Source organism: Melanerpes formicivorus, unplaced genomic scaffold, assembly GCF_026170545.1.
Source record: "Melanerpes formicivorus ecotype bairdi unplaced genomic scaffold, bMelFor1.0.p_v2 SCAF_1, whole genome shotgun sequence".
Taxonomy (NCBI): domain Eukaryota; kingdom Metazoa; phylum Chordata; class Aves; order Piciformes; family Picidae; genus Melanerpes; species Melanerpes formicivorus.
Window position 1 is genome coordinate 21,295,753 of NW_027142353.1, and position 12,975 is coordinate 21,308,727.

The 12,975-nt window shown below is 40.0% G+C and overlaps 1 protein-coding gene across 1 annotated transcript in view; it reads left to right on the top strand.

Moving 5' to 3' along the window:
- The first annotated feature begins 829 nt into the window (after positions 1-829).
- Positions 830-12,975, top strand: part of MYO16 (myosin XVI) — a 392,532-nt gene continuing 380,386 nt past the window's right edge. Inside the window, exon 1 of the mRNA XM_068170049.1 lies at positions 830-1,016. Within this exon, the coding sequence (XP_068026150.1) occupies positions 989-1,016 (28 nt within the window). The 5' untranslated portion in view covers positions 830-988. The remainder of the gene's footprint in view (positions 1,017-12,975) is intronic.

Consider the following 12,975-nt stretch of genomic DNA (forward strand, 5'->3'; position numbering starts at 1 on the left):
AATCCGAAACCGGGTAATGCGTCAGCATGCATTGACTTGTTATTCTGCAGTCTGGTAAATAATTGTATGGACTTGTTCTTAGTGATGCATTTTCTTAGGCTTTTTGTTTTATAATCAGTGAATAAAATATTGTTCAATGACATGGACATAATCAAGATATAAAACATGCAGAGCTTGCAGTTTCTTTCTTCTGAGATAAATATCAGTGAGAAAGATGCAGTGTAATACAAAGAAATGACAAAACAGGAACATATCAAGGAATGTACACACAAACATGTTTCTTAACTCCATTTAAATGAACCTATGCATAGCCAGGAGAGTCTGAGGATGACTATGAGCTGTATCCTGATTTTTACCTTACAACATACTGTAAAATGATCTGTGATGTTGAAAAGGTTGTTATTTTTGGCATGCTATATCAATTTCCTTTTCACACAGCAACTGGTGGCAACTAAAAATAATCCTGGTTTAGTACCAGCTAAGAATCTGGTCACATTTAGCACACGAACAACATGCACAAATAAAATTTAAGATGCCTTGTTCTGCTATTTCATTCGAGCCCACTCATCAAGCTTTAGTTTGCTGCCATTTGAAAGCTATTGAAAAGCCATTAACTGGCAGGACTGTGAGAGCCGCAGTGCAGCAGCACACCTCAGTGCTGGAAGAACGTGGTGCAAGTGCACACCAATTAAATCTTTCTATTCCTGGGGATGTGGGATTAGGAGCAGTGTCAATCAATTGTGCTACAATAGCACGTGCAGTAGTGATAGTTCAAGACACACAGAGGTTTATCATAACTCCAGCAGTCGGGTGAGGATGACTTGGAAGCCTCTGCAAGATCTCGGAACAGAAACTACATTAAATAATGTATTCTGAGGTATACTGGATACCTGAAGAAGGGCTCTAAATAATGCATTTTCTGGGCATGACAGTTGTAGCAGAAGAGAATGCTGAAACCTGTAGCAAGACTACAGCCTGAGATGAAAGAATGTCTCATTACCATTTTATCAAATGCTGTAAGTAACAGAATGGTTATTTTGATTTCTAAACGGTCTATTTTCTGAGGTGTGTCTTTTCAATGCATATGCAAAAGTGGAAGGCAGATACTGCATGATATCAATGTGGTAGTCAGAAAGGGGAGTTGTTACTTTGCATGTGAATATGCAGGCAGAGCATAGTGTTTCTTTCTCTCCTCTGTTCAGAGGGAACTTCATTGTGTGTGTGATAAAGCTCTCATTTTGAGGTTCATGCTGATCAGCTTTTAAAACTTTTGTTTAAATTGATCACTAAAGAAAATAATATCCAAAAAAAGAAGCAACATGTCATTCCTAGCATTATGTTAAAGATGACTGGAAGGACAATCTCGGATATGGTTCTTATATTTTACGAGGGTAATACAAATGAAAATAGCTTCATAATTAGAAGCACATATCATTATCTATTGTAGATTAAGTGCTTGTAACCAGTCCTTATCAGAATATTTGGCTATTTGGTGTGACAGACTTAAAAAATAACAATGAACTTTTAACCTTGAATTGTGCTAGCTGCAACACTGAAATTAGGATCTATGCTAAATGCATTGATTCAATGCAGTCAAATTCCTAGCAGCATTTTTTTTTGGGGGGGGGGCTGCCTGTCAAAGCTGCTTGTCTTCCTGGCTCCACATTTTTCAAGATTTTTGATTTGCCTTTTAAAGCATCCAGGGTCTGAGTGGAAATTGCTGGGCTTACATCAGTTGAATGAATTATCGTTTAGATACTTTTCTGGACAGCCATTAGTAGTTTATTAGCCATGGGTTGTTGTTTTTTTTTTACTGCAGGACTTAGAAAACTTCCGACTTCTAGTTATTATGTCACTCTCTTAACATGACAAATAACAGATTGTTGTAAAAGATTTTCTCTCCAGATTGTGGTCTTTGATGACTTGAGTGAATCAAGGTCATTTCTGAAACTGTTTTTAAAAATTCTATGTTACAGTTAAGAAACAAGTAATGTGGTTCTTTGATGTTTTAATAGGAAATTAAGCTGCCCTGGAAGTATTTTAGTAATTAAGAAAAAAATATTTATGAGGGTTTCCTCTTATGTGAATTCAATTGGACTTGCATATGGAACTGCTTTTAATACTAGTGGGAGTTACAGGACTAAATGCCCTGTTCATGCAGAGAAGCACAGGTTAGATTTACTGCATAGTTTTAAAGGTGCATTTGAAGAATAAGTCTTTGAGCTTGTCATGAGATCTGATAAATCCAAATGAGGAATTTGCAGCATAATAAGATGTCTTGAAGATGTCAAAAGAGTATTGTTAGCTATTTATTCACTTTGGAATAACCTTCTTAGAGTGAAACTGTAGCAAATATATAAGGCTGAGTGTTCAATGGCATGCAAATATGGAATGTATTTCTAGTGATTTCACACTAAATCAGGGTATTTTGCCACATAGCACTCTTCCTTCAAAACAGTGTGCTTTAAAGACAATGGGTGCTGGCTGGAGCCTGACAGAAGTGACTTTTACTGTTTGTGCTTCTCCATGAGGAACTGGCTAAAGTGCTTCCATCTCCACCTGTAATTAGTGAAGGAGAAACACTTCCTCTGTCATTCTCCCCTGAGGGTTACCATTTGACATAACATGCCAATAGTCTTGCTGATGTTTGCTGGGATCAAATATGGGCCAGGGCTGTGTGCAGGGTGGTAGCACCACTGACGTGCTGAGACGCGCCAAGAGCAGCTGAACCTCATAGGGATTGGGATGTGACTTTTCACAGCCTGCTTTGGTTTAGCTCCATTTAATCAGAAGGAAAAGACATTGAATCAGAGGAATTGTATTTGTGGAAGACTGTCTCTTAGTATGCTTTAGAGAGGTGAGAAGTATATAAAATTTAAAAAAAAAAAGCACATCAAAGCTAATGTTTTCTGAACAGTACTGCTTTGTACCTGGCTTTTGCATGTGTGCTTTGCACTTTGTATTTTTAAATCTCTGTGGAGAGTAAGTGTGGAGATCTGAGCTGAGAAGGGCCATAGATACTCTCCTATGGCATTAGTAAAATGTTACTGCTGTTCTTTCATATTTTCGGTTCACTGCTCCCAGTAGAGGGCTGTGAAAATGAGATAGACTGTCACCATCTTGACATAGGATCTTTCAGGTTGCAAAGATCTAACTTTGGGAAGTCTCCAGTCCACACAGCTCAAAGCAGGGACAGCTGCATAGTCAGACCAGATTATTTGGGGCCATGTCCAGTGAGGCCTTTCATCCCATAAGGCCTGCTGCAGCCCTGCAGCCCTGCTTTTTGTTGGTATCTATAGCAGAAGCAGAGGCACCAGCTTCTGTAAATCAAAACAGGAGGATGTTGAGTCTTCACATCATGTAGATGTGCTGAAGGAGGCAGTGAAATCAGATCTGCTGAGCCTACATAATAGAACAGAATAGAATTAACCAGGTTGGAAAAGACCTTAGAGATCATCGAGTCCAACTGATCACCCAACACCATCTAATCAACTAAACCATAGCACCAAGTGCCCTCATCCAGTCTCTTCTTAAACACCTCCAGTGATGGTGACTCCACCACCTCCCTGGGCAACCCATTCCAATGGCTAAACATTCCTTCTGTGAAGAACTTCTTTCTAAGAACAAGCCTACACAGCTTGAGACTCTGTCATCTTGTTCTGGTGCTGGTTGCCTGGGAGAATAGACCAACCCCCACCTGACTACAACCTCCCTTCAGGTCGTTGTAGACAGTAAGGTCTCCCCTGAGCCTCCTCTAGGCTAAGCAACCCCAGCTCCATCAGCCTCTCCTCATAGGGCTTGTGCTCCAAACCCCTCACCAGCTTTGTTGCCCTTCTCTGGACACATTCCAGCAAGTCAACATCCTTCCTAAACTTAGAGGCCCAGAACTGGACACAGGACTCAAGGTGTGGCCTAACCAGTGCTGAGTACAGGGGCACAATGACTTCCCTGCTCCTCCTGGCCACACTATTCCTGATACAGGCCAGGATGCCATTGGCCTTCTTGGCCACCTGGGCACACTGCAGGCTCATGTTCAGCCTACTGTCAACCAGTATCCCCAGGTCTGTTTCTGTCTGGCTGCTCTCCAGCCACTCTGTCCCCAGCCTGTAGCACTGCATGGGGTTGTTGTGGCCAAAGTGTAGAACCCGGCACTTAGATGTGTTAAATCTCATGCTGTTGGACTCTGCCCATCTGTCCAGCTTGTCAAGGTCCCTCTGCAGAGCTCTCCTACCCTCTAACAGATCAACTCCTGCCCCCAGCTTGGTGTCATCTGCAAATTTACTGATGATGATAGAATAGAATAGAATCCAGTCTCTTCTTAAACACCTCCAATGATGTCGACTCCACCACCTCCCTGGGCAGCCCATTCCAATGGCTTGAGACTTTGTCCTCTTGTTCTGGTGCTGGTTGCCTGGGAGAAGAGACCAACCCCCACCTGGCTACAACCTCCCTTCAGGTCATTGTAGACAGCAGTAAGGTCTCCCCTGAGCCTCCTCTTCTCCAGACTGAGCAACCCCAGCTCCCTCAGCCTCTCCTCGCAGGACTTGTGCTCCAAACCCCTCCCCCTTTGTTTTTAAGGGCTGTTTCCCAAGGTGCCTTCTGAGTTAATTCCTTAAGTAACCTGAAGTTAGTTCCTTAAGTAACCTGAAGTGTTACCTTGTGACCACCTTGTCACTGGAGAAGAGCCATCCATCCACCTGGCACAGATGGCATGCTGGGCAGTGATGGTGCCTGCAGAGAGATGAATTTTCTTGTATTCTTGAGGGGACTTGGTGATCTTTGGATATACAGAGGTCCCTTCCAACCCTTGACATCCTGTGAGCTGTCATGTTTTCTTCAGCTGGTGCCTGCAGCGTTTAAAACACAAGCTGTATGTGTGTCTGCCTGTTTGAGCAGCTCATGTTGTCCCTGCTGATGCCCATCTCCTTCTTGCAGCCAAGTCTTGCTACTGAGAGCTGTCCCTGTCTGCTAGTGGCTTCTCCTTGGCAATCAGCTAACATAAGCTATGTAGAAGAGAGAACAGTGGTATGTAAGAGAGTACCACATGTTGTCTGCCAGCTGCTGTGTACCATTTTGTCTTGATGATTTGTGTGACAGACTGTAGAAATAAATGTAATTTTGCAAATTAGGCAGCACCTTGCTGATACCTTCTCTCCTTTGCATATCCAGTAACAATATAAATATCATCACACATTCTGGCTGTGGTTTTCCACGTGTACACTGGATTTCCTTTGAGGGATCTGCAAAGGTAACTAGGAGAAACAGTACTTTAGTCAGGAATCTCAAATTTATTACTCAAGAGGCTGATTTCTGCTGCAAATACTGTAGAGGTGCATAAATGCAAACAGAATTAAAATCTTGCTAGGGAGTTACAATCATGTCAGCTGAAAATCTGAGCCAAGTGAATTTATCCAATATTGGAATCTTCAGATATGAACATCAGACTCTTACTTTCATTCTTTCTGATTTATCACTGTTTCTGATTCCTTTATCTTCTTTATATGAATTTCTAAACACTGAATTGTGCTTTGTTATAGACCAATACTTACAGACATTTGAGATAGGAATACTAATTAGATATTTTACTAATGCATTAATTCAGGAATTGAAACAAGACACAGAAGTATGATTCTCTCCAGTATCTAGCCCTTATTACCTTCACCATCTGAATACATGGCAAGGTTTGTCCATGAATAAAATTAATCAAAGTAGTAGATGCGCTGAAAGATTTGGCCTGTAAATTTTGCAATATGATCTTAAGATATCTTTTAATATGTATCAATTTATTCCTTCTTTTTGCTACCTGTAATCATATATTTTAAAAATAATCCATATCCTGCAGGAGTCTTTCCTTACATAGAAGTGAACAAACAAATAAACCCCCCAAAACCAAACCAAACCAACCAACCAAACCCAGAAAAAAACCCCAAATCAAACAAAAAAATAGTCCTGACCTTAGTCTACAGTGCCAGAGACCTTAATCATATACTTTGTCTTGAAAGGCCAGAGCCAGCAGTAATGTATTTAGAGATGTCATCTTTAGTAATTTTCACACTAATTCACAGAGTATTTGGTAACAAAATTGCCATCTTAAGTATGGTTTGAAAAAAAAGAGTAAATTCTGTGGTTTGTTTTTGTGATTTCCAATTTATTTAATATTACCCCACTTTTCCATAGCTTGCCATTTCAAATAATTCTTTGTTTCAAGCAAACTATTAACTACTGGAATTCTCAACATAGTGGTATGAGCATTTCACCCATGGTGGTATCTGGCTTATGGGACAGACTGCATTAGCATGTTACAGGATGCTCTAAGGGAAAGACACGTGTCGTTTAGCACTTTAAATTCAGTCTGTGTGCTTTTGCCAAGATATTCAGCTGTTCCCACATCACCCAGAGTCTTCTGAGGCTCCAGACGTGCTGTACTTGACCCACATGCAGCTTGGAAAGGGATGAGGAAGATGTGATATAATACATTAGCTTTAGTTTACAGAGTATGGGGATTTACACTTGATTCTCCCATGGATAAAAAGGCAATGCTACGGGTGAAACATGATACCTTCATGTCAGCTTTCTTACTGTAAGACATACTGTGCAAATTTTGTCTGTGTGTCAACAGGGAGATTTGCTGTAGCTAAGATTGGGTAAGAAGGGACGAGAAGCCTGAATGTAGAAGGACTGTTTTCAGATAGCTTTGGAAGGCTATGGGGAAGATTTTCATTTGCTCAAATTAGAGAAGTCTATGTTTAGTCTTTGACTCAGAAAAGAATGTAAACATCTTGTAACGGAAGGAGAGAAATTGGGCAGAATTTAGTTGGATGTGTTAAAATACTGTTTTGTTATTTTAGCCTATTGTATGCCTTAATTACAAGCATGCTAGTACAAAATAATCAATTAAGATGTGACATGTGCCTTCTGATAGACTATATAACTTTGCTGTATAATGTAATAAATGTCTTTGCCTGCATACATCTTGTCCTGGAAGCTGTGCTCAGGGTGATTCAAACACCTATACAACACCTGAAAAGAAAGAATGAAGACCTGTAGTTGGTCGACAGTACAGCAAGCCTTTGCCTTTATGATGATTTTGTCTAGGATGTGTGATAACCCAAGTAACAATGTCACTGGATGGTTAGTGATGTGAGAGAACTAGTAAAGTCATCAAAATGTTTTCTTCTTCCTGTGAACAGGATATGTTCTATTAGAAGTTTCTTCAGGAGGTGGTCTTCATTTATTTAGTCCATTTCATGGTGTCCCAAAGAATTCTCAGGTCCTCTTGGACATGTCCTCTGCCACTGATGAGGAGCTCAAAGCATAAAAAAGTAAAAATTATGCAGGTGGCAGGAAGAGAGCTGTAAAAAGAAGACTGATGTCTGTACTAATCCTTATTCAACAGCCATCCCTTTAGATGGCTATTTCATGATGGTGTCATGGTTTATTCCTGCAATAAGAGAGCTAAGTAACAACATGGCTGCAGAGAAAGCTTCCTTTTCCTTGTACATGCTTATAACACTATGACCTATGGCACAGGGCTACGGTTGTTGCTGAAATGAGATGCCTAGCATGACCAAGAGACTGTCCCTGCTGAAAATGAGGCTAGAAGGAAGAGGCCGGAGTCATTTTCCCCGGGAGTCTAGAAAGAGGAGCAGCTGTGTGTCATGAGCCACTGCCTGGGAGGTTTAGATCCTGTGAAGATGCACAGAGCAATTCTAGGGGAATAAAGGGATTTTGATAGAAGGTGTCTAAGAAGCTTAAAACACTCAAAAAGTAATGCTAATACAATACAGGGTATTTCTTCTTCCATTTTGACACTCAATCTGAGTCTGATGGATCAGTGATCTACAATGCACATTTAAAAAAAAATAGTTGGTGTGACAATTCAGATGTCATGAAGGGTATCTGAAAAATTAGGTAAAACTGCTTTTTAATTGTGTAGTCAAGAAATTTTTTTTTTTATCTTTCAGACCTTCATACAAGCAGAGCCACAGCTAGAACATTTTTACTTCTGTTACACTCTGTCACTGTGATCACAGGATAAGTAAACGGTAGCAGGAAAAAAAGGAAATTATTGACAACCCATGAATGCTAGTACTTTTATGCCTGCCTATGATACTTGATTATTTATTTTTATTCTCTAATTCTTCTGTTCATGCAACAAAGCAAAAGCTTTGTGGTTTGTTTTGTTGTGGTGGGGTTGCTTTGTTTGTTTGTTTGATTTTTTTTGTTGTTGTTGGTTGGTTGGCTGGGTTTTATTAAACTAGTTGGGGTTTGAGTTTGGGGTTTTTTTTTTAGCTAGTTTTCTACCTCAACTAAATTTGGAATATTTAGAAATCATGACACTGGATGCCAGCAAAGAGGTAAAAAGAGCTTTTAATTTAATATTTGTATTTAGATATAGAAAGTGATATTTAGAAAGATACATTTTGGGCTGGTTTGTCAAGTGTACCTCCACATAAATAAAACTTTCCTCAAAGGAACAGCTGACAAAACTTTCCTAACAAGTAGGTGTTTATCACTGCCTTAAATCCCATTAGTGAACAGGGGAGGAGAGAGAGAGATAAGAAAGATAAAAGAGACAAGAAAGATGTGGGCTCTGAAATCTTCCCCTGTAAATTCCCTTTTTGAAAACTGAACAGCCCAATGGCAGATTACCTATTCAAATGCTGCCAGTCAGTTCAAAATGTTGTCAGGCGAGCAAACCTGCACATGCCCTCTCTCATAGCATATGACACGTGCAGTTGCCTCACTGAAACGTGAGGCTTAGGGTCCAGCTTCCACCCCCTCCAGGCAGCCTTAACAGCGCCTGTCTATTGGCTCCTCGAACTGAAACCTGGACCCTGCAACGGGGAGGGAGGAGAAAGAGCAGCGGCCAAACAGGTTTAGCTGGCTTGTTAATGCCTCTTCCAGGACAGAGGGAGAAGAATAAGCATTTTCTGTGGAAAGTACTACTGTGAACATGTAAGAAAATGGTAAAGAAATCTTGTATATCTTTGGTATTTGGAGTGCTTAATTTTCTTCTAATGTAGTGATTCTGCTGACAGCAAAGAAATCCAGCAACCCAGAAAATAAGTTGAAAAAAGATTGTAAAGGTCAAAGTATCATGTTTTCTCACCATATTGTCACAGCATGCATGAAGCTTCAGAATTCTGATATTACATTTTTGAGGAAATTGCTGCAAGAGCAGACAGCAGAAAAAAAACACCCTCAAACATATATCCACATGTGAAATTGTAGCATTATAGCCACTTTTCCTCACAACATTTGTGAAAATGTTGAGGCTAATGAAGGTATTTTCATTCCAGAAGTAATTTCTTGCTCCAGATAGTCACAAATCCCTTTCTTTCTCATTTTAGACCAATTAATGTATGCTGCATAAGAGTAAATGTTGCACAGTTGGTACATTGTATAACCAAATGAAAATATTTCTGGGTAATGGCCCCATCCTGTTCAATATCTTTATTGATGATCTGGATGAGGGGATTGAGTCCATCATCAGTAAACTTGCAGATGACACCAAGCTGGGGGCAGGTGTTGATCTCTTAGAGGGTAGGAGAGCTCTGCAGAGGGACCATAAAAGGCTGGACAGATGGGCAGAGTCCAATGGCATGAGATTTAACACATCTAAGTGCCAGGTGCTGCACTTTGGCCACAACAACCCCATGCAGTGCTACAGGCTGGGGACAGAGTGGTTGGAGAGCAGCCAGGCAGAGAGGGACCTGGGGGTACTGGTTGATAGTAGGCTGAACATGAACCCGCAGTGTGCCCAGGAGGCCAAGAAGGCAAATGGCATCCTGGCCTGTATCAGGAATAGTATGGCCAGCAGGAGCAGAGAAGTCATTCTGCCCCTCTACTTAGCACTGGTTGTTTTAGTTTCTAAATGTATTGGCTGGAAATATGATAAAATATGACTATTATTTATTAAATATAAAAAATTGTTTTTCCAAGCCAATTTTATTCAGGTTCATTTGCCCAGTCGATGACAGGTTGATTATACATGATAGAAGGCTTATAAACAGTAGAATAACAGTCTAGAGCAATCATAATTTGGAATACTGAGGAACAAACTGGAATCTCCCTATGCGTGTGAAACCAAACAGCAATGCTGCCTCGGGTGGTGTAGACGACCACCTTTAGTTCACGATGGAACTAACTGACAGGTAACAAGCTATGAACCTCAGAAATAACCAGGTAAAATAGCGTAATTTACTCACGAACTACCGAGCTGCTAACTACCAAAACCTTTGCTGAATGAAGAGATGTTTTGAGTTCGTAGTTATAGTTCAAAGGGCAGTGTCCAAAAATCAGAGGAAATGAGAGAGCAGGCTGCTGTAGTGGAGGCCCAACTTGAGCACTACGAGGCTAAAACAAAAGAAGCTAATTGCCCTGAAGATAAAGCAAGTAGGGTGCCTTGAATCCCATTAACGAACTGGGGAGGGGGGAGAGCCTTTGACTTGGAGATAAGACTAACACTGCTTTCTTCGTGGTCTCTCTCTCTCTTTTGGTACAAGGGTGTTTGAGAGGCTTTGGGGGGCGGGGCAGTTGAAGCCGCTTCCTTGGTCGTTTTGACCAGGGGGGTTTCCGTGCTATTTTCTGATTGTAAATACCTGTATAATATTGTAAATACTGTATATTTTGTACATATTCATTGCATTCCATTGTAGAGTGTAGTTTTTGCTTTGTAAATACAGCTTCCATTTGCTTCCAACAGAGCTGGTCGTGCTTAGTTAATGTGAATGGGAAACTTTAACACACCACTACCACCAATTTAATAAAAATAATGCTTGATTATTAAAAGGTGTATTTTATGTTTGCTTTCAAGAAACTGCCTTCAGTAGAAGCAACAGCAAAATAAGACCTGATAAAAGAAATCTCTGAGTTCTAGTATTTTGACTGCTGGACATACATTGAGGTAACACTTAATGTGGGTCAATCTATTGTAACCTGCAGAACCATAAATGCAAGTATTATCACCAAATATGTTTTCCTTGCCAGTGCCATTCATGTACACTGAAAGACAGCTATCCCTGACAAGTTTCCCCAAGTGTAAGGTGATTCAGAAACCTGGGATGTAGTCCATTTTAATCTCTTTTTGGACAGTAAGAACTGGAACTGGCAAGGAGTGTGAACAGGAGGTCACAGTGCAGAAGTTGACAAGTATTTGGTTGTTTATTACTAGGTTTTTACCCATCTAGAATACAGATGTTCTTATAGGATTTGTGCTTGGAAATGTAATATACTCTCTTTTACTTCATAGTTGATTTTAAACCAGAAAATGTTATTCCTGGGAAGAAGGGAAACACAGCCTGAAATCTTTGGCCATAAATCCTGTTATGAATATTTCTTTATGTAGTGTAACTTTTCAGAAGAGATTGAAGTGATACTCAGAGCATGTAGACAGGCAACAGATCTGGGGCATATCACCTTAGGCTGATGGAGTCCTACTGTGGTCCCATTTGTGTTGTGAAGTATGACATAAAATATACATGGGACCTTGTTAAGATTGCTACAGAAAATAAAGTGATTTCTTATGGTTGTATTTTGAAAGCTAATCAGTGGCTTTCAAATGTGATCCCTTTGCTATAAAAGGAAATAAAGCTTTCTCCTGTAAAAGTTTTGCAAATGTTGTTATCTATAAGGGAAGAGGCATGTAGAAATTTCCCCTTTTTTGGTCTTTGTGGAAAAAGGATGTCTTCAGGTAGCTTATTGCAAGAGGCTCTAAACAAGTATGTGAAAAAGTATGTATGCCTTACTCAACACTCACTTTATGTGAATCAGGAGAATGTTTATATTCAGATTGCAGATTAAATGAATACCTTGCTTTTCAGGTGCTTTGCCTTTGACACCATTATTTCATTTTGTTAGCTGCAGTACTAATAGTGTTATTTACAGAAGCGGTATGTGTAAATCATATAAGCAAATGTGCTGTGAAATGTAAAGCTCTTAAAAGACAAGGTAAATGGTATATTTAATCCCTCCTAATCACCAATGAATATATAGATTTATTGTCTTTGAGAGACACTTTTTCTGTTTTATTTCTATTTCCGTTTCAATAGCTGTGAAGCATTTTTTTTATGTTTCTTCAAGTTTCATGTAGGCTAGGAGTCCTTTCATTGACACTACCATCCATTGACACTAGACTATTTTCAATTTGTCACATGGGATGAAGGTGTTCAGTTTCTTCTTCCTCTTCATGTTCTTTTTCCTCTTCATCTGACAAATTATCAACTGGATTTCCTCATTTTAACTTCACCCAGAAGTGGTATTACTATGCATGTTTGTAAGCAAGTGTGGTAGTGATTCCCTACACTTCTTTTTCTTATATGTGTCCATACAGCTGTGCTGTAATATTATGTGACTGTGAGTATAGTGCTAGCTACTACATGTGGAAGGTGACCATAACAAACCGTTGTTAACTCTGTTGTCAGGACAACTGCTCAGCTTGCTTTCACTTTCACTTTTCTGTGAAGATTGAGCTCAGACTAGCAACTGTCCTTACTATTCTAACCACAGCCCAGATTTAGGACATACCCAGTAACTATCCCCTCAGCTCAAGAGAGAGATGACAATTGTGTAGCTTTATGCACCAGAAATTCATCTGGGTTACGTCTGCACTTTACTAGAGGGTTGTCTTTAAAGAATTTTGCTGGGCCAGCAGAAAATGCTGGAACTGAGTGAGCTGTTTTGAGTACTGGAAACACTAAACTGCTGTGCCCACATTGGTGCTTCTGTGTGGCTATCCACCCAATATACCAAACTTGCAGTCTTGCCTGTTAATCTCACCCATGTGTCTTATTTTTATCACAGTACTCTGCCTGCACTACATTAAATTCATTTTATTGTTCCAAAATCCCTTCCTTTTTATGCTATATAGCCTTTCTTTTTCCCTTTCACCCTTCAAATTTCTGTTAACTTTTCTCTTCTTAGTCACTGCTTGGCTAAGCTATGCATATTTAATTCTTTTCATCTTTCCTCATA